General features: G+C 40.0%; 2 protein-coding genes across 4 annotated transcripts; one reads left to right on the top strand and one right to left on the bottom strand.

Annotated features, from left to right (window-relative positions):
* The first annotated feature begins 7,754 nt into the window (after positions 1-7,754).
* Positions 7,755-9,292, top strand: LOC104605991 (signal peptidase complex-like protein DTM1). 2 transcript variants are annotated; one of them, XM_019199214.2, is made up of 2 exons: positions 7,755-8,273; positions 8,956-9,292. In XM_019199214.2, exons 1-2 carry the CDS (start codon positions 8,029-8,031, stop codon positions 9,041-9,043), a joined length of 333 nt encoding a protein of 110 aa, XP_019054759.1. In that variant the 5' UTR covers positions 7,755-8,028; the 3' UTR covers positions 9,044-9,292. The 2 variants fall into 2 exon arrangements, with proteins under 2 accessions (XP_019054759.1, XP_019054758.1); XM_019199213.2 differs by having other exon boundaries at positions 7,799-8,273; positions 8,953-9,292.
* Positions 9,293-9,325: 33 nt separating this feature from the next.
* LOC104605992 (large ribosomal subunit protein uL29c-like) lies at positions 9,326-21,209 on the bottom strand. Of its 2 annotated transcripts, XM_088891552.1 has the most exons (4): positions 20,754-21,209; positions 12,411-12,459; positions 12,182-12,264; positions 9,326-9,756 (listed from the first exon to the last, which is right to left on the bottom strand). In XM_088891552.1, exons 1-3 carry the CDS (start codon positions 21,084-21,086, stop codon positions 12,182-12,184), a joined length of 465 nt encoding a protein of 154 aa, XP_088747678.1. In that variant the 5' UTR covers positions 21,087-21,209; the 3' UTR covers positions 9,326-9,756. The 2 variants fall into 2 exon arrangements, with proteins under 2 accessions (XP_088747678.1, XP_010269277.1); XM_010270975.3 differs by lacking the exons at positions 12,182-12,264; positions 12,411-12,459 and having other exon boundaries at positions 9,751-10,208; positions 20,754-21,205.
* Positions 21,210-21,812: the final 603 nt, after the last annotated feature.

Genomic DNA, 21,812 nt, shown 5'->3' with positions numbered 1-21,812 from the left:
TCCCGACTAAATTTCGTTGCTCCGCCGACGGAACTCCAGGGGCAAGGAGTTTGGACGAATAAGAAGATACGAGAGCAGTTTTTAAATTGGAGAAAGGCACGAGGTTTCCTCTTTCAAAACTGAAAATGCATGAAGAAAGTGATGCCGGGGAGAGGCTCATCACAGTTGTCTGCGTTCTAGTCTGAGGGATTTCTCCGGTGAGGTTGTTATGCCTTAGATCGAAGCTCATCGTCACCTGCAATCTCCCAAGTGATGTCGGGATCTTGTCGGACAAATGGTTGAGCCGACTGGAACTAGAAACGAAGGGATCACCGCCGTAGAGAGAGAACTCACGGTTGTGCCATGCGTCGCAGCTGGAGGGATAAAATAGGTATTTTGAAAATATTATCGGTTTAACGTTTTTCGTCTTGGTCGTTGACGAAGGGAGGTTTTTGTTGATTTTTTTGAAAATAAAAGGGAGGTTTTTGCTAAAGTTAAACTATAGGGGAGGTTTTTATGATTGTCAGAAACTTCAGGGGAGGTTTTTGTATTTTACCCTAAAGGAATTAATGAGAGAATTTGAATTAGGCGCTAAGTTCATATTTAAATTTAAATTTGCCTTGGAATAATTGACTAATTAATGAAAGAGAAATCAGATTTAATACTACGACATTAATGAGAGATTCGATATTAAATATGGATTAACGAAATTAATTATGAACCGAATGTATCGGACTGCTTTAGGCCCGTATCAGCCGATACAGATCCGAAACAGCCTGATACGGGCTGATACACATTCCGCGTATTGGGTTCTTGTCAGAATGATATGTATAGGCCGATACAGCCCGATACATTGTGATATTTTGAACCTTGGTGCAGCTAACTCCTTGAGACTTGGGAGGATTTAAGAACTATTAAATTCTACCTTTAATACTTACAAAGGGAAATTTAATTAGAAAACAAAAACAACCAGATTCCGTTTATTCACTGTAGTCATTAAGGAAATTATGGAAATTTTTACTATAGATGCTGTTCTGAACAGAACAGAATGGCAAAACAGGATTCATGTTTTTCTTCTTTTTTTTTTTTCTTTTGATAAGCAAAACGGGATTCATGTTGCTGGCTCCACATGGTTGAGACAAGGCTTAGATGATGGTGATGATGCTACTCTAATTCTAATTGTTTCTCTTAATATTTCTAAGATAGAAGCAGAATTTTATGGGTAGGCGAACATTGTTTAAATGTTTGAAACATTGGAACATTTTAACTTTAAGCGTGACTTGTGAGGTCCTGTTCTTGTATTCTGATTTGTGTACTTTGCCTTGCCAATAATGTAACCAATTGACAAGAATGATACAAAGTTTTGGCAAGTTCTCCCATGATTAGAAGTTTGAACATTATATTGTGAAGTGGATGCTGGAAAAAGGGCTCAATTCTTTATTGATCAATAATAAAAGGCCCAAACTCTTGTTTTTAATGCTCAGAAGTACACTGCCAAGTGCCATCTATTTGGGTTTGGAAAAAATAAAACAATCAGCAATTGACCTTTTTTGTTCCAGGATGTGGACGTGCTTGCTCTTCAGAATTTTTAAGAGATGCAACATTCCAATGGTGGTGATGGGAACGGTACATAGGTTTTCCTTACTCCCTTGATCTGGCATGCCTGACCCTCTCTCTCTCTTTGAAAACTGAAATGTATTGCTTGCGTCTCTGTACAGTTTCCTCCAGGTCTGGCCTTGAGAATTGAGAAGAAAAGCAGAAGGATCGAAATCTCTCTCTATTGCTTTGCAAGAGCTATTGAGAGCTTCTTCACATGCATGGCAGATGCCGGTCTTTTGCCACCGGCGACTAAGCTGAAGAGAGCCGATGTGGTTATATTCAGTTTGTCAACAGCCATCATCATGCACTGTTACGCACAAGAAAGGGAAGTTTTCCGCTCCAAGTACTTGAATGTTCTCGATTGGGTGTTTGGCGTTCCTCCCGCCATATCTGAAACTCCACGTTGCAAAAACACTTGATATGGATGAGCAATGGCCCAATGGGTGTTTTCAAGGGGGAGATTTTGATTCTTATTTTTAACATGACAAAAGAGTTCCTATTTTTGTAAGTGGTTAATCTTATGCCAGTTTTAACACCAATAAATTGAATACTGGCTCAATTTTGGCTTTCAAAATTTTAAGTGGGTTAATCTTGTTCCCTAGATATCCTGAAATCTAAGCATAGCTCTATAAACGATTTGGTATCCAGGGTTTCCCCCTGAATTGATCAATGGCAAAAAGGATCCATAGGACATCGTTCGTCAAGGTGCCATTTGGCAAGTCTTTTTTGGAAAGATCTAACAACCCAAATGGTCAAAAGGCTTATTGAGTCTTTGGGGTCTTACCTTTAAGGCCCTCTTCGTTTTTCGGTAAATTATTTACCCAGGTAAACACACTTACCTAGGTAAGTGTTTCCCAGGAAAGACTTACCCGAGTAAATGCACTTATTTGGGTAAGTGTTTCCCAGGAAATATTTACCCAGGTAAGTGCATTTATTTATATTCTTTTATTTTCCATGTAAACAAGGCAATGACCATTTTAGCCATAAAAATTCATTATTAAAAGGCATTTTTGTCTCATTAAGTGTTGGTAATTTTCCTCCCCAGTGGAAATGTTTTTTACCTACCTAGGGGATGGGTATCACTTGGTCTCCACATAAATCTAATAAAAGAACATGGGTTTCTTGGTTCCCCCTCTCAAAATCCAAAAAAAGAACGCCCCCCAAAGATCAAGGCCGTTTGATAAGTATCCTGGTCTAGCGAGCTGTTAAAGGAAAGATTTTGGACGTTTTGGGCATCTACAAGCTTTTTGGGACGTGGGTCTTCTCATCTCTTATTTGTCAAATGGAAAAAGACCAAATTTTGGTCTTTAAATATTTGAACAGCCAGCCTGAAGACCACATGGAACAGAGGTTTTCCATTTATGTAGACAACATTTGTATTGAATTCACATTGAATATTATTAATAAATTAAATTAAAAATATCAAAATATAATATATTGTTAATAAAGTGAACTAAAAAATGATTTTGATATTGTATGTCAAGAATAAAATGAAATGAACACATCTTTAAGGCTTGAATCTATTAGGGATCAGTACCTTGTACTTTGGCTCGAGTGACAATTTGGTACCTAAACTTTAAAATGCAACAATCTAGTGCCGAACTTTCAAAATGTGACAATCCAGTACCCAAACTTCAAAAATGTGACAATCCAATACCTATCGTTAACTAGTCCGTTAATTAGCCATTAAGTGACATTTGAAAAGTAAAAAATGCCCTAAAAATTTCATCTAATTCTCTTTACCAACCATCCAAACATTGACAATAAAATGAACAGTCCCAAATTATAGATTCTTCTAAACAGTCACCAACTTTTTTGAATAGAAGATGGTAATGGTAATGGTAAAGTTACCCAAAGCATATGATAGGATAGAGTGGGAATTCCTCAAACAAGTAATGGTAAAATTAAGGTTTGGAAGAATCTGGATTGATTGGATAATGGAATGTGTTTCCTTTATCTCATACAAAATCCTAATCAATGGGGTCCCCAAATAAAACTATCTACCATAGTAGAGGCCTAAGACAAGGAGACCCCCTGTCTCCCTATTTCTTCCTATTAGTCTTAGAAGTTCTCTCTTCTCAATTGAATAGGTTGGTGAATGCTCAACAACTATCAGGAATCAAAATTAATCAAGATTGTCCTGTGATCTCTCATTTATTTTTTGCAAATGACAGCTACCTCTTTTCAAAAGCTGATTCAGCTGAAGGACAAGTTCTTTTGGAAACTATCAAAAAATATGAACAAGCTTTGGGTCAACAGGTAAACTTGTCAAAATCTGAGGTTTTCATTAGTGCAAATATGCACCCCAAATTGCAAAAATTGTTAGCTAGAACTTTGGGTATGAAGAAAGTTGAACATCCTTCAATCTACATACAGACATTGGGAAATCAAAGAAAACCTTATTTGGGCACTTAGTTGAAAGAGTGGAAAGCAAGAAGAAGGTTGGCAAGATCTTCTCCTCTCTCAAGCCGGGAAGCAAACATTAATTAAATCAGTGGTTAATGCCATTCCTGCTTACTCAATGTCATGCTTTTTGATCCCCAAAACTATTTGTAACCAACTGTCTAAATTGCAAAGAGAGTTTTGGTGGAATGATAAAAAAATCAAAAAGGAAGATTTATTGGGTCAGTTGGGCCACAACCTATAGGAATAAATTGGATGGGGGAAGAGGTTTTAGGGACCTCATTTTTTTAACCTTGCTCTCTTGGCAAAACAAGCTTGGAGACTATGTATAAATGAAGAGAGCTTCTGGATAAAGGTGATTAAAGAAAGATGCTTAAAAGGGAGAAATTTTCTAAATGATCCTTTGCCCTCTAGGAGCTCTTGGGGGTGGAAGAGTGTGTTGGCTGCTAAGGGGATTATAAAGAGAGGTGCATGCTGGTTAGTAAATATTGGTTCAAATATTACAATATGGGAAGACCCTTGGCTTCCAGACATCCCAGGTTTTAGAATTCAGGGCCCAAGAACCAAAAATGAAAACATCAGGGTAATTAAAGACTTAATGACTGCTTAGGAGAGAACTTGGAATGAGAGTCTAATAAGAAACAACTTCAGTGAGGTGATAGCAAGTCATATCCTCAGAATTCCTTTAGCAATAGGTGAGTGGAAAGACATGTTAAACTGGACCTTGAGTAAAAATGAAAAATTTATAGTAAGGTCTGCATATTTCACAGCTAAACAGAGAGAGCAGGAAATTTCAAATAATCAAGTAAGCAGTAGAAAAGCAGTATCTTTCGATAAAAACCACTGGAAAGCTCTTTGGAAACTGAACATTGATCCCAAAATTAAAATTTTCTTGTGGAAATCTTGTTGGAATGCTCCAGCAGTAAAAGAAAATCTGAGGAAGAAGTTCATAGGAGATTCAGACTTATGCCCAATTTGCTAGAAAGAGAGTGAGTCAATAATTCACTTCCTTTTATTGTGTGATCATGCAAAAGCAGTCTGGTTTTGCGAGTTCTCTTAATTTGAAATCTGATACCTCAGATCTTTTGAGTCCTTTGGGACATGGTTTAAATGGTGGATTGAAGTATGCAAAAATCAAAGTGGTAAAGAAAACAATATGTTGTCTATCTCAGCAATAATCTTATGGTCAGTTTGGAAAAGCATAAATGCTTTTATATTTGAGAATGTTTCAGTTAATCATGTTGCATCTCTAATGATTATTAACAGGATGATAAATGAGAGGAGATTGACTTCCCAACAAGGATGGCAACATTATTCTCCAGTTCCTAATCAGAGGTCGAAGTCCTTTTTTTGGTCTCCCCCAAGAGCTGGAGTCCTGAAGATAAATGTTGATAGAAGTTTTGTTTCAAAAGGTAAGGCAGGTTTTGGTGTGGCTATTCGTGATCCTGAAGGTAAAGTGGTGGCAGCTCTTTTTGGCAATTGTACAGTGAGCTCACCCATTCAAGTTGAAGCTTTTGCAGCCGTACAGGCGTTAAAGACAATTTCTGTTTTTGATGGTTTCAATTTCTGCCTGGAAAGTGACTGTTTAAATTTAGTGAATGCGATCAACAAAGGTGTTTTGGAGCTGGCTTAGGATGCAGTCTTTCTAGCTAGTCCAGGACTTTTTAAATGTTATTAAGGGAAGGAAGTTTCTAGTCTCTTTTGTACATAGGGAATCAAATAGATTGGCCCATACCCTTGCTGTAAAAGGGTTAAATGAATCTGGATTGTATTTTCAGGAGCTAACCCTGGGTAGGGGTGTCCATGAAAAATCGAAAAATTGAATCAAACCGAGAAAACTGAACTGCAAAATACGGTTAATTGAATCGATCGATTCGGAATTTTTGAAAAATCGAAAGACTAGTTTGGTTTTTGATTAACTTACAAAAAAACAGATGGTTAATCGAATCGACCGATATATATTTATATGTATATTATATATATTTTTTAATATATGTCACATATTTTCTATATATTATGTATAAATATATACTTATATTATATTTATAATAATCTATTGATAAATATATTATATATTTTTAAAATATTTATAATATATTATATATCATTTATTATTTATAATATAATATTATACATATATTTATATAATATATATTATAAATATAAAAAACTAAAAAATTAAAAAATCGAACCGATCAAAAACTGAAACCAGTAGATCGGTTAATCGATGATACCGGTTCGGTTAACCGTGGACACCCCGAGCCCTGGGTGATTACAGGAGCTACCCGTGAAAGACTTTTTCTGTTCTGAAATTTAAATGCATTTTTTACCAAAAAGAAAAAATTGATGTTTGACAAACATATTAAATTTTCTAATTGAAATAATTTACTTATACATTTGGGGAGATAACTTTTGACGTCTATTTATTAGCAACAAAAGGTAACTCTTTTGTAGAACATCTTTTGCAAGGTAATATCACAAAAGGGCGGTAAAACATGAGGTGCATCCGCCGTATGGGAAAATGCGTTTGATGCATTTTTTATGACAAAACTGCCCCTCTTCCTCTTTTTTTGCAAAATGTATCGAAAACCCAAAGAAATCTCTCCGCCTTTCTCTTCCTGTTAATCGACTGAAGCTTTTGAAACCCCATTGTTCTTCTTCCTAAAGAAATGAAAAACTATAAAAAAATCTTAGTCCTCTCTCCAAAATTGAAAATAAACCCTATTATAGCCTTTATTCTTCGTATGAAACCCTGTTCATCTTTTTGTTGCTAATAAACTCCGGCAGCTGCAATCCAAGAGCTTCTTCCCAAGAAGCTCCCGATGGTGAATTTTTCGATGTTAGCCTTGCTCATGACGTAAAAACCTGCCCAGTTTTTGTTGCTCGAGACATCAGCCTTGGCCACGCGAAGGCCGGTGATGCTGCCGTAACAGCCAAGAAAGTATAGCATTACACGACCGACGTCACCGTGCAGGGCGAGCTCGCTCGCCAGGTTCCTGGTAATCTGATTTCGCTGGAGGAGACAGACGATGTGGGTGATGTACTGATATATCCTACTGGTCTCCCCCATTCCTTGATGCAGGCAAGGCTTGCTTCCAGCGCCATCTCCAGTACTGCTGGTTTGCTATTTCGAGCCTTTGCTTGATCGTTGGTGAGCCCTCTGTTGTCAGTTCTGGGTACTTGTCTAAGATCTCCTTGGAGCAGCAGCCACCGCCTGAGAGATGGTCTTGTTATTAACAGACCCATCTGCTGCCACCACAGCACCAGCTCGTAAAGCTGCACTGGGTGATTGAAGAAGCTTCCGATTTGCAGCAGAAACCCATGTCGGGAAGCCATCAGAAAGCAACCGGCGATTACCACCTTCATTAATGAACAGAGCAAAGTATATTTCCTAATTTCTAAGAACAGTCCAGAGTAGGAGGTTTTTAACGGAGAGGGTAATTTTGTCTTATGATATAAATTCAATGTATGTGTCATACGATGAATACACGTCATATATCAGATGCCTTAAAGCTGATATTTTCAAAGGATCATACCTTTGAATGACCAATCAGCATAGATCAGAATTTTATAATCCCATAATACAGGGGGAATGCATCCTAATGTGATTTATAGGAGGGAGAGGGGCTAGAATTCAAAATTCTGGGTCTTTTCGTACTTTTCCGTAAACTTTTGTAGTTAAAATGACACTTTTATACATACATTTTTCCTGGTTGAAATCACACTCACAAGTCACATCAACAAACTTGTATAGATCAAATCAAAATGCAACGGCACCGCAACGCCACGATACCGACCACCCACTTATTAGTCACTTACATTTCATTCAAACGGTGAAGAGGCCTATGACATCAGCAGCAGCAGAAAGAAATCATGCACATGCAGTTCGTGTGGTGTGCTTCCAGTTTATTCATCCTTTATCATCTTCATTTTACTCTCTCTGTCACGCAAACACTACGACCATTTCCTCTCTTTATAGTTTCAACTTTTAGGATTAAGGTTTAGGTTAGGGCTTTCCTTTTTCGGCACCGGCATCCGTGATCCGTGATGATGAACGACGCTGTTCTCCGATCTTCGCTCCTTTACCTGGGCATCATAGTACTGTTAATCGGGATATTCACTTACTCCTTCAAGAAGATGATGGTCACTTACTTCTTCGGCCTCTTCGCCATTTCTGGAGTGCTTCTTCCCGATTGGGAGTTCTTTGACCGCGATTTCTCTCAGTGGTTCTGCCCAGTAACCATCGAGCATGGAGCAGACTCCAGTTCTCCTCAGATATCCAGATCAACCGGGTAAGATTTCTCCTTTACTCTTTTAGGCCTGAGGTTCTCTACTGTTTTCGTCTCCGAACTCTTATTGATAGATCTGAACTGAAGGTTCGGTCTTTGAGAGTTCTGGAACGTGTTCTTCCTGCCTGTTCTAACTTCTAAGAATTCAGTTTTGAGTGTTCTGGAGTCGTATTGAACCCAGCAGATTCCTTTCATCAGTTTTTCGCTGATAAAGGCTCGATTTGTTTACCGTGCAAATTTCATTTGTATTAGTGTGAATGCATAGGGGTGCAAATAGGCTCTTTTAAATTTGGTTTACTTTTCTTTTAGATTTGACTGTGTTTTAGGTTAAGATTATATTTTTGGGAATGGTGTAAGAAGCAAGATGACGTGGTTCCCATATTATACAAGAGAATTGATGTATGTAGACTGTCAATGAGTGAAAAAAAATGAGAATGAGACAAAAAGTACAAATGGTACAAATTATAATTACAAACAATTTGATGCAAAATTAAACCGGGTGTAAAATTTGCATCTGATTCAGATTTACACATAAATATACTGTAAATAATAGAGTCCACATTAAGGCCTTCTGTGTTGTGTACGACTAGTGTAATTGTAGTTTTTTTTTATAAAATAGTGGAGTTGTAGGTGGTTAAAAGCATTTCTCTCTCCTGAATCTGATTTGTTTGTTAATTTGCAGCAGGTTCAAGATCTACCCATTGAGGCTGGCTTTGTATGCAATAGTTTATGGATTTGGTCTGTACAAGTGGTGGGTGTATGTATCCAACTAGCTAAGCCACTTTCCATCTCTCTCTCTCTAGACTTCATGTTTTCCATAAATTGCTAAGCTGTATTATCGTTAAGTAGTCTCTGGCAATTCTTTTTAAAGCCTTGATGGAGCTGCTTAACCGGTCATGAAACATGATCGTGAATGTCAAGTTTCAACTCTCACCCACTTGGCCACTAGTGTGCCTTTAGACAGGCACTGAGGCACATAGTGTCTGCAGTAGGGGTTTTATTTTTTTTGTTCTAAACTACAATTGATGAGTTAAAAGACTAACTAGACAACTATAAACTGTTACATAGTTAATTTATAAACTAAAATAAGATTGGTCATAACTTATAAATCAATGTCTCCACATGCTTACACATGCATTTCCCGACGGGAATCCGGTTACAACAACCAATCACAATTCCCTAGGTCAAACCACAACAGCACTGGACCTTGCTTAATAGATCAAAATTGTTTACCTTAACTAGTTACATTAGCCTCCGATTGGCTAAAGGTAACGCTGGTGGAGTTGCCGTTCAAGCGGTGAGGAAAATAATGGAGAGAGAGGTGGGGAAGTAGGAAAATAAATGGGTTATGGTGGCTTGGAAGTGAAGCCAAGTATCAGAATTATATGGTAAAGACGTCTGAAAATCAATACCTAACATTCCTAAAAAAGATCTGGATCAGGTCAAACCGTCAACCATTGCCACGCTCTACTCAGAAAGATCTTACCTGCAATGAAGTAAACTTATTCATACATCATACAAGTATATTCCACAGTCCACACACACACCAAAAATGAAAAAAAAAAAAAACGTAAAATTACAAATACTAGGAGGGAGAGAAGAAGTTAGTACAGGAAAAGATTACATCAGTCCTCCCCACGGGAAAAAATAACCATTCAAATAGAATGAAGACTTGAAACAGAAAGGTTGACCAATGCAAATGCTGCTATTATGCTACCAAAAAAGAAAATGATTTCAGTGTCAAGTATTTATTGATCAGGCTCATGTCGACTTCTCTGCTTCTTTTTCTGCTGCCTCCTCCTCTTGCAATTTCTTGAGAGATGGGGGTGGCCTGACAATAATGCTTTTCTTCCATTGCCGGTCAAGCTTCCTTGACAACCTCTTGTTGATACCCTCTTCAATCTCTCTTTCCCTTCTTACCGTAAGCATGCGGGCAATCTGTGCTTAGAGAAAGTGTTGATCCTTTAGAGGATATTTAGGTGAAAAAGATACTAATCTCATCATCATCTACGCCTGTGCCAACTATTTTGGGTCAGCTACATAAACCCTGTTTCCGCATTTCATATTTATTGTTAAATTATGTCCAATCATTTCTTATTATTTCAAATCATGTCCTTTTGGCTGTTATCTCTTCTACTCCCTCTTCAACTTTATAACAGATCAGTTTTTTTTTTTTTGTGGAAATAACTTGAGCAAGCTGGACCAGGTTTAAGATCAATCCAGGCCCAACCCTGACACCTAGGCCTAGGCTTGAGCACGGACTGAGCCCAATCTAAGCATGGACCAAACTAATTTTGATACCCAGATTGAGCTTGGGTCGGTATTAGGCTCAGGTTGGTCAGTTAGGCTCAAGTAGGCCTATTAGGCCCAAGATATTCAAAAATATTTCACACCATTAGGTAGGAATATATCTCAAGCTGGTTTAGGCTGTTTGAGTTGGATCAGGGTCAGGCTAGGATTGGACCAAGCTTGATATGGGCTCAGGCTACCCAAGAGAAGGACAGACAAGGTTCAAATTATCAGTATCTAAGAGTAGATAAATTAAGATATACATGATTATGCTAGGGAAGCTCAATTAAATCCCAAAAATACATCAATGACACTAAATCTAAAATCTACAATGGTCAAAAATAAGGTATATATACACATAACATATTTTAATGGTACCAGGATACACTTATTAAATGTTGGGAAATGGTAGAAGAATTAAAGTATGGCTTACATAGGAAGAATGACTAATTTCAATTATCAACCTTTTTTTAAATTTTCTAGTTGATATAGTATTAATAAAAAAAGTTGATAAAATGGCTTAAAAAGTTAAAATTTAAAGCATATTTTATTTTATCAAATTGTAGTAGTATATAGCCTAGTAGAAGGATTCGTTCTATTACATCTGGGTGACCTGGGTATGAGTCTTAGTACCGGCATTTATAGAATTTTTAGCAGAATGAATTAATAAAATAGTAATTGGGGAGTTTAGAGCTAATAACTTAATAAAGGAAGTTGAGTTTTTTTAATTGTTTAATGTTGGAAATTAATAACATTGGTTTTTAACAGTTACCAATGCCTTAAACCTTGGGGGAAGGGGGGGAAGAGGCTTGTAATAGTGAATCAGGATGGAGTTTTGATCTCAAAACAAATTAAATTGATCTTTGATACCAGAAGAAGGGCTCAAACCTTGAATTTAGCAGTTAATACTTAACAGTAAACCCTAACCGAGTTACCTCAAGATTTAACAGGAGATCCAAGGATAGAGGTAAACAAATATACTAGATTGTATAATGGTGACTAAACATGTGACAGAAAGGACGATAGTGACATAAAGAAGAGGAAATTGAAAATTGTCCACAGAGTGTTGCTACTGAATCAAACAAGCCCAACAATGTCCACACCTATTTTCCTTTCTTTTTTCTTTTCTAATAGTGAGCCAGAATGGAGTCCTGATCTCAAAACAAAATTAAGTAATCTTTGATACCAGAGGAGGGGTTTGAACCTTGAATCTAGCAGTTACTGAATAACAAACCTTAGGCAACTTATTCATTGTGCTCAATCTTGGTTGAGTTTAAGAGCATCAGTTGTTCTTTCAAGGGCACCATATAGAAATGCTTTATATATTCTTTGAGAGAAGTTTCATGGGAGCTGTTGAATATATGCTTATATGCAGCATCTACATTCCTAATATTAGATCTAAGTATATGTGACAGTCAGCCCTACTACCCTGTCTCTACTTGAAGAACACTTCAGAAGCCATGATCACATCAACAAGAAGGCCACCAGTGAAAGACAAAACAAGATATCTGTTTTCCAATTTGACACAGACAATTTGCAAATTTCATAGGCTAAAAAGGGGCCAGTACCCAATTTTGGTTCCAGTTATCTTGGGTCTTGCAAGGGGTGAACTGGATACATACCTAACCATTGGTGCTTTTGCAAGAAGTGATCACTCTAAAACTCAAACCCACATTCTCTTGATTATCAGCCCAAGTTTTTACCACTGCATCAAGTAAATGCCCATTTTAGTCTAGAGGCCATTGCTTGTTTCTCGACTCTTCAGTGAACTCTATTCGCAATGACAAAGCCATTGAAGATCAGCCCTACAAAAATGACATAAAAAACAGAAGGCAGCAGGTTTATTCAAACCTGAGGAGATAATGTCACTGCCTTCCCGTCCCTTATGCAGAAGAGGTTCCTGAAAGAATCGTAACAATGGCATTCTTAAATGGAACCTCAGACAAACAAATTTCAAGTATGAACCCAAAACCAAGAGCATCTTTCATCAGAAAGACTGCAAATATCATACAACATATTAATCCTCTCAGATTTTGCCAGATACTTTCCTTCTTTTTCTTTTTCATGTAAGCACCTTTAACCATCAAACACCCTTTCAGAAGGAGAGCTCACACAGTTACACCATAAGTCCGCACCCTTTACACAGTCCCTTTTTTATTCTTATTTGTTTTACTTTCTCCACCTTTTCCTTTCACTTTAGTTTTTCATAAGAGGCAGCATTCTGCTAATTAGAAAACAAAACAAAACAAAACAAAATAAGCCCACTTTCCCATTAAGAAACTGACATCCACTCAACCCCTTCCCCCAGCCGAGATAAACAATCAAGCCAAAATGAAAATTTTATGAGCAAAAAGGAAGCATCTTTTTTTCTTTTAGGCTATGTTTGGTTTGAAGGAAAAGGCAGGGAAAGGAAGGGAAAGACAGGGAAACCAATACAAGGTTTGTAAAGGTTTCCCTACCTTTCCTTTCTTTTCCCTACATTTTTTTTATCAATAACAATTTCACTAATTCACCAAAGAGGTTACATAACGAAGACAAACAAACTTATCTTCCAAGTACAATCAAGAAAACAAAAGAATGGGTAGAGACAAAAAATTACAACTTAGCCCAAAACATTGAATCCCTTTCTGCCCCTTGTGTAGCTAAACCATCAGCTAGAGAATTGGCTGATCTTTTGACCCAAGACATTTTAACTTCCATCTCCTGCACCAGCCACTTAAATTTCCTCCTCTGATTACTGTACCTCCATAAACCATTGTTTTCTACATTCAGCCACCCTATCACCACCTCTGAATCCCCTTCAATTAAGAGTTGTCTGATGTTCATCTCCTTGGCTTTCTGGACTCCTTCCATAACTGCAAAGATCTCAGCTCTAAGGGAGTCACCCACTCCAATTGGGTTTGAGAACAAGGCAAAAATGACCCCATTCTCATCCCTAAAGACACCCCCAATCCCCGATTGTCCAGGGTTCCCCCTACTACTCCCATCAAAATTTAATTTCATGAACCCAGCAGGTGGAGGTGTCCAAGACACACTCATTACTGACTTGGTCTGTGTGCACTTTGCTATTTCACCCCACTTCCTCAACATGTCATCCATTGTGTAACATGTGAATAGTTCCAAAGATTTCAGCCACTTTGCTATTTCACCCCACTGTACTTTAGTTCTTCCACCCCTCTCTCAGCCGCTAAGAATATCCTGAAGTTTCTTTCTTCCCATATTGTCCAACATATTGCAGCCCTCAAACCTCTTCACATAGTCCTTCCCCTTTTCCTACGCCACCTGAAAACAGAAGGGGAAAAAAGGCCCTGCAGATCTGATGGAGGGTTCCATCTACACCCAAAGAGGGAAAAAGCCCATTCCCAAATTGACCTCACAAAATGGCATTACACCAGTAGGTGAAAACCAGTCTCCCCATCTGCTTTACATAGAACACACCAATGGGGTGACAAGCAAGTATTGGGTTGCTTCTTTTGGAGTAGATCACCAGTGTTGAATCTTTCCAAATAGGCTTCCCAACAAAAACTACCAATCCTAGGAGGGATTTCTCTGCACCAAACCTCATCAACAGGGAAAGAGGGGGTTACAGGACTGGTGGACTGGCTTAGGACTTTGAAAAAGGAAGCACAAGAAAAGAAGCCAGTGGGGGTAGGGGTCCAAATTCTAGAATCCGCCCTTGTGGGGACTAAGACAACATTATCAAGAAGTTCAAGAAGGCTCAAAATATTAGCAAAGTCTGAATCCCTCAAGGCCCTTCTGAGACCCAAATTCCACCCAAGCCTAGAATTGGAAGAGGACGGAGTAATGAAGGATGAAACTGGCTCATTTTTAAGATCAGGTAGAGCATACAAAGAAGGAAACCGATCCTTTAGAGGGGCATTCCCCACCCAAGTTTGTTCCAAGAATTTTATGGAGTTACCGGAATCCAGATTATACCTGATATTGGGGGAGAATACTGGAAGCAGATCGTGAATGGCTTTCCAAGTAAAAAAGCTTGTGGTCCTAGCTTTGATTCCAGCATCCCAACCATTGTGCTCCAGCCCATGTATACTTGCCACTATTCTAGCCCATAGCTTCTCCTTCTCCAAGGGGAACCTCCACAACCACTTCCCTAGAAGAGCCATATTCCTTCTTCTAACATTCTCGAGCCCCAAACCACCACAAATTTTACTCTTGGACACTACCTCCAAGCTGACTCTATGATCCCTCTTCTCCTCTCGCGGATCCCACAAGAAGTCTCTCATCAACTTCTCCAACTTGTTAGATACCTTCACTGGGATTTTGAACACAGACAGGAAGTAAATGGGTAAATTAGCAAGTGTGGCCTTAATCAGTGTAACTCTTCCACCAAGAGAGAGGTAATTCTTTTTTCCAAGAGACCAATCTTTTTTCAAACCTTTCCACCATCGGGTTCCAAAAGCTCTCCCTCATATGGGTTGTCACCTAATGGTAACCCTAAGTAATTCAATGGCCACCCTGACACTTCACACCCCAACACTTCTGCACTCTCCATGATCTCTCCCTCCTCCATATTCACCCCTGCTACACAACTTTTCCCAAAGTTCAGCTTCAAGTTAGACATTTGCTCAAACAGTTGTATCACCAACTTCAAGTTCCTGATAAAGCTCACACTGCCACCTTCACAGAATAGAATCGTGTCATCAGCAAATTGTAAGTGAGTGAGGGGGGTTTCCATCCTCCCGACTCTCCAACCTCTAATGAGACCCCTCGAGTTTGCTCTGTGAATCAATTTCCCCAGGACCTCCGCAATTAGTATGAACAAGAAAGGAAAGAGAGGGTCTCCTTGTCTTATACCCCTACTGGCTGGAAAGAACTCTACCACTGTCCCATTCACTAGCACTGAATAATGACAATTCCGAACACAGCCCATGATCCAATTGCACCATCTACCACCAAACCCAAATTTGATCAAAACTTTCCTCAAGAATTCCTAGTTCACCAAGTCATAAGCCTTTTCCAAGTCCAACTTACAGACCACTCCCTTCTTTTTATCCTTCTTAAAGTTCTCCACACTCTCATTAGCAATTAAGATTTGATTAGTGATTTGTCTTCCACTCACAAAAGCTCCTTGATTTTGTGCGATGATGTCTGGCAAAACCTCCTTCAACCTCAGTGACAACACCTTAGCAATGATCTTGTATAGGCTATTTACCAAGCTAATTGGCCTAAAGTCCTTCGGGTGGGAGGCATCTTTCTTTTTTGAAACCATAGCTATAAATATAGAGTTCACACTCGGATTGATAATTCCTCTCTTGAAAAACTCCTCAAACACTAGCAAAAGATCATCTTTCAAAATATCCCAACAATCCTGATAAAAAGCCATTGTAAACCCATCCGGCCCTAGAGCTTTTGTTCTATCCATAGAAAACATAGCATCCTTAATCTCGTCCAAATCAAATCTTCTTTCCAACCTTCTCCTGTTCTCCCTACATCTGGCCAATTCAAATCTTCTTTCCACACAAGCCCCAGTTATCTCCTCTTGTTGTGTTAACTCAACTCCACCTACTACCAATTTGGAGATAAAGTTCCTCCTTCTCCTTCCATCCGCCAAGGAGTGAAAATACCTAGTGTTTCTGCCTCCCTCCTGCAACCATTTACACCGAGATTTTTGCCTCCAGCTTGTTTTCTCCTTATGCAGGCAATCCTCTAACTGTCTTCTCAAGCCTCTCCTGAGTTCCTTATCTTCCTCTCCAAATTCTCCCCTTTCTTCTTTAGAGTCAATGTTTTCAAGTTGGTCTATCAGCGTTTTCTTTCTTTCTTCTAACCTCCCAAACTCCAAAAGATTCCACTCCTTGACCTTTGCTTTCACAAATTATAGTTTCTTATGGAATCTTATCCCCTCCCAATCCACCATTGGGTTACAGTCATACCACCACTCCCTTACTTTATTGGTAAACCCTGGGTGGAGTAACCACATGTTTTCAAATCTAAATGGGGTGGGTCCTCCACTCTTTCTTTCCTCCTTACAAATCACTATGGGCCAATGATCCGAGGTCACCCTTGGGAGAGCTCTAGAAGCCAAATTTCCCCAATGTTCTTCCCAATCCAAAGAGAACATGAATCTATCCAACTTAGAGCAGACGGAACTAGATTGGAGACTTGACCATGTAAATGTTTTGTGGGCTAAAGGAATCTCTTTAAGCTCAAAGGCATCCACAAACTTGTTAAACTTCCACATGCTTTTTGTCACCCTTTGATTAATTTTATTGGTTTCCTCCGAGTATCTGATCACATTAAAGTCCCCACCCACACACCATGGCCCATCCCACAATCCTCTAACATCAGCCAATTCCTCCCACAACTCCTTTCTCTCTCTGTAGTCATTTGGTCCATATACATTTGTGAGCACCCATACATAACCATCCTCTTGCTGCTTAAACTTCATGGAAACCGAATACTTCCCAATCAGCTCCTCCAGGCCTTCAACCACATCCCTCTTCCACATTGTTACAATCCCCCCCGAAGCACCCCACGAAGGAGCAACCACCCAACTAATCCCCCTGGATTTCCATACACTCCTTGCCCAACTATTATTAAACTCCATTCTCTTGGACTCCTGTAACAGAACAATATTTGGGTCATACCTCCTTATCACCTCTTTTATTGTTGCTCTTTTTCTTGCACTCCCTATTCCCCTTACGTTCCAACTAAGTATCTTCATTTCCACTTCTTTCTTGACTCCCTCTCTACCTACCCACTACTTTCCCCCTTTTCTTCTATCTCTTGTTGCCTCGAACTTCTCATCCCCTTCTACATCTCTTTTCAGTCTCTCTACTTCACTCAACTTCCTCTTCTTTGTTTTTATCTCCTTCCTCTTTTGTAGACCTTCTTTCAGCACATTCAGATCTTCCAGCCTACACCCCATCTTCCCCACAAATTCAGCTATCATGTCCTCTTTCACCGAATCCTCCACCCCTATCCTTCCTGCACTTTCCCCTCCAACTCTGCCCCCCACCCTTCCCTCCTCACCTCTGGTCCCACCCCTCTTCTCTCCTCTCCAACCATCCCCCTCTCCTGTTACCTGCCTCCAGCCATGTTCTCTCCCCACATTCCTCTCCCACTCTACCCTCTTTCCTTTCCTTCCTCTCCACTGACCCCTCCCCTCTTCCTCCTCCCCATCCCTCCTCCAAGTCAGAATTCCTTCAACTTCACTAAACACTCTTTCAATGATTTTCCACACTTTTTCGTTCCTATACAACCCACCTTCTAGCTTGGTTGCATATTCATGGGCTACAGTACATGGCATTGGGACGGAATTTGGAACCAAAGATACAAGAGACACATTAGTAGCACAAACTGAATTCACTTTGTTACCTAGGAATGATGGAAAGGTTGGAAAAGGACTGTTCCCAACCTCCCTCTCTTGTTCCAAAGGTTGGTAAACGTCTATCTCCCTGAGTTGGTTGGAAAGTACTTATGTCCTTTGGTCACTCTGGTGATCTCTCCTCTCTACCCCTAAATCACCCCTAGGAGGTGTGTTCCTTCTCTTCTTCAGGTTCTCCCGATTTGCCCCTTCTGTTGTACCTTGCACACTCTGGAGTCTTGGAGATGAATTAGTCTGGTTACAACCTTCACCCTGAAATAAGCTTGCAATATTCCACCCATCCATGTCACCTCCGACATAGCCACCTTCGTCGTTTACACTGCCCACGCTGGTACCATCATCTGAGCTTTCGTCCAAATCTTCATCTTCCTCACTGCATTGCACCCAGCCTTCATCCGCCTCTTCCCTCTCTTCTACTCTTTCCCTTGCATATCTTGGATTCGGCCTGTCTGAGGAGCGTTGCAGGGGGCTAACCTCCTCACAGTTCCGGCGGGGGACCCACTGAAAGTTCCCCTTCTCCAACTTCCGCTGATGCGAGCGTCCCCCATCCATTCTCGCCATTTGGGACAAAGATAGACCAAGTTCACTGTCTAGTAATGGTCTGTGTTGTGTCTCCTTACCCCGACCCACGCGACAACTTAAGTTATCACGTGGGTCATTCGAAAAAGACCTGTGTTCGGTATTAGGCCTGCCCGACCCGCCCACGTGACCACTTAAGTTGTCATGTGGGCCCTTAAATGAGTGGCCCGGTTCACTTTCCAACCCACCCACGTGACTTTTTAAGTTGTCGCATGGCTCCTTCCAAATTTGTCCCGATTTAATCTTCAGCCCGCCCGACCCACCCACTACCTTCACCGGCTCGGACCAAGCCATTCTGCTCCCAGAAGCAATCTACTTATTTGTCACGTCAGCATAAGATGAAGAGCTTGGCCTAATTTTGTTTAATTCAAACCCATTTGAATTAATTTCCTTAAATAGGTTCCATGTCGTTTGGTTTTCCCCAACCGACACAGTAACCCCAGATTTAACCTTCATCTGCTCCACCTTTTCACCGCCCTCCCTCTTCCCTCCACATGTCCACCACCCTGCCATCTCATCATCTTCAACCTTAGGACCTCCTTCCCACCACGACCATTCGACTTCTGAAGCCACCCACACCTTGTACCAGGCTTCATCCGAACAGATATCAAAGAACCTCAACAAGTTCTTGTGTCTAACACCAGCAACCCATAACTTCACTGCACTCAGGTTACACCTATCAGCCTTCACTAAAATACCTTCCAGGCTCTGCACTATATACTCAAGAACAGGGTCCCGCCATAGGTGAAATGGAAGGCCTATTAGCTTCAGCCAAACACACCCATCTTGAACTTTGACTTCATTGCAGATTGGGCTCCAGTTCTGAACCTATATCAAACCTCCATCCACCACAACTGCTTTGAAGCTTAGTTCCTGGTTGCCTACATCAAGCATGGATTTCGTCTCCGCAAAAGGGAACAGCATCGCTTCATTCCCAGCACCTATCTCTCCTGCAACTGTACTCAGAACCTTCTTCCAATCTGTCACCCCTTTAACAGCCACTAACACCATTCTTTTCTTCCATTCCTCCTTCCCCACTCCTACCAATATTCTTCAATGAATAGAAGAGCAAGCAACCACCATTTCAGGACTCAAATGGCCTTGCACTTCTACACTCCCAGAGGTACCAATGGATGTTGCCTCCTCCTGAGTTTTTTGACTCTGGTCTTCAAGCTTTTGGCCAGTTGCCTTCCCTCCATCCACTCCCTTCTCTTCCGAAGCTACAAGGTAAGACTGCAGCACCTGCACAAAAGCCATCCACCCTTTCTGCAATCTCCCTTCTGGCACACAAAGCATTTGTTTTCCATTTGTTCCAAAAAACTCCACCACAGTGACGAACCACCCCTTCTTGTTTCTATTCAGTTCTGTTACATATCTCTTGCCTGGAACTGACATGGAGTTTTTCCAACCATTCACCTTACCAGAGTTGATAGCCCCATCTACGAAACCTTTCATCCATGCTATAACCTCCTTTGACACCAACACTGTCGCCCTGTTATTCTCTCTGATTTTCAGTACAACCTTGCCTTTGGTCCTTTCCTCTTCGAACTTGAATTGGCTTCGATCAACACCTCAGACCTCCATCTTCCTACTGCTCTGAATCCTCTCTCGCCCTCCATTCTGATCTCTTCAAACCATACATAGCCTTAGGGAAAAAATCAAAGCAACAACTTAAACAATGGATATCCCATTCCCATCCTCAAAAAAAGCTCAAAACTCAAAAGGGGATCAAGAATTTATGAGAGAAAAAACAACAAAAATGGAAAGAAATATGATTAGATAATTCTTGTGAGCTCTTGCAACTCCCAAAAGGCCAAACTAACTAATTGTAAATTGAGAATCAAAAATCCTTTCCAAAGCATGCTCGACTGCATGCTTCTGGTATTCAAATGAATCAAAACCTGAAAGTAAGGTGAGAAAATCTAAACTGCCTTTACATATCTAAATCACACCAGTATGACTGTGCCAATGTTTTTATATCCAAATAAATTCAATTCTTCGTGGTGCACGACTTCCTTCTAGTCACATTGAGTCATGGGTTTCCAACAACATAAACACGAAAAAGTTCAGATGTCAAAACTCAAACGACCCATGTCTCTACATCATTTTCCTAGAACATTCTCTACAAGTTGCTTTAAGATTTAGTAGTTCAAAAAGAACTTGTCAATTAATGTAGCAGCAATCCAAAGCCCTTGCGTTTTAACTATTCAACGAGAATGTCAAAAATCGAATAAGGAACACTAAAAAGCGGAAGCTTTGGAAATTCTTACTCTTTTTCGCATTCGACGGAACTCGCTGGATTTGAACTCGTTACGGACTGATTTCTGCAATCGAAGCATGAAGAGTTCACCTTTGAGATCGACGATCTCTTCGTTAAATTCCTCGGTGGTCTTAGCTCGGATCTCCTTCATTTCTTCCTCTCTTTTCGCCATCATTACCACAGACGAAGCAGGGTTTCGCAAAGACGACGAATAGGGCATGCGAATAGGCAAAGCATGCTGAATTCGGATACCATGGAAGGAAGAGGATTTAGCGTTCGTAGAGATGGATTTTGAAGAGCAACAGAAAACGCTCGAAGGTGAAGCTGCCGAGAGGCTCAACATCTTCGCTCTCTCTCTCTCTCGTTCTCTCGTTCTCTCGTCCGTCGTTCGCGGGCGTTCGCCCACCCGGTTGGTGTGCGAGAGTACCTGAGTGGTAAGTAAGTTTGGATAAGGGTAAATTTCAAATCAGTACCATGTACATGTAATTTAGGGTAGTCAGACTTTGGTACCCGAACGGCGAACGCGTGCCATACTGCCGTTACAGACTTATGTCAACTCTTAAAAACTGCCATTTAGTTCAAAATCGTTAGCCGATGTTAAGTGGCATGTGAAAGGATAAAAACATCCTTCGGTGCAATTTAATTTTTTTAGGGTAAAATACAAAAATCTTCCCTGAGTTTTCTGACAATCTTATAAATCTTCCCTGTGTTTTGATATGAACAAAATCCTCCCTTATATAGTTTTGAAAAACTGTGCATATACCTCCCTCTTATTAGCTTTTCTGACAGAAAACCCTAACGTAATACATTAATTTTCTTAAAATATCACATTTACCCTTAAAGTGGTAACCGAAGCAAACCAATCTCCTCCCCTGTTTTTTCCACTTCTCTGTCTTAATTGAGCTAACCAATCGTCTCTCATTTTTTATCCTTTTGCTCTATTTTATTTATTTTTCACATTTTCTTAATTTTTCGTCTCTTTTATTCTTCTTCTCTCTCTTTCTTTTTCATTCTATTTCTTTCCTAATTTTTTCTTTTCATTTTCTGGTTTTTTTTTTCAGGTGATAGG

This window comes from Nelumbo nucifera, chromosome 1, assembly GCF_055504915.1.
Source record: "Nelumbo nucifera cultivar China Antique chromosome 1, China Antique-T2T, whole genome shotgun sequence".
In the NCBI taxonomy this organism is placed as follows: domain Eukaryota; kingdom Viridiplantae; phylum Streptophyta; class Magnoliopsida; order Proteales; family Nelumbonaceae; genus Nelumbo; species Nelumbo nucifera.
This window is presented reverse-complemented; position numbering and strand designations above follow the sequence as displayed.

Coding starts and splice junctions, on each gene's coding strand:
- LOC104605991 (XM_019199213.2), top strand. CDS start 8,029: ATGATGAACGACGCTGTTCTCCGATCTTCGCTCCTTTACCTGGGCATC. Junction 8,274..8,952: donor CAGATATCCAGATCAACCGG/GTAAGATTTCTC, acceptor GTTAATTTGCAG/CAGGTTCAAGATCTACCCAT.
- LOC104605992 (XM_010270975.3), bottom strand. CDS start 21,086: ATGTTGAGCCTCTCGGCAGCTTCACCTTCGAGCGTTTTCTGTTGCTCT. Junction 10,209..20,753: donor TCCGTCGAATGCGAAAAAGA/GTAAGAATTTCC, acceptor CTCTAAGCACAG/ATTGCCCGCATGCTTACGGT.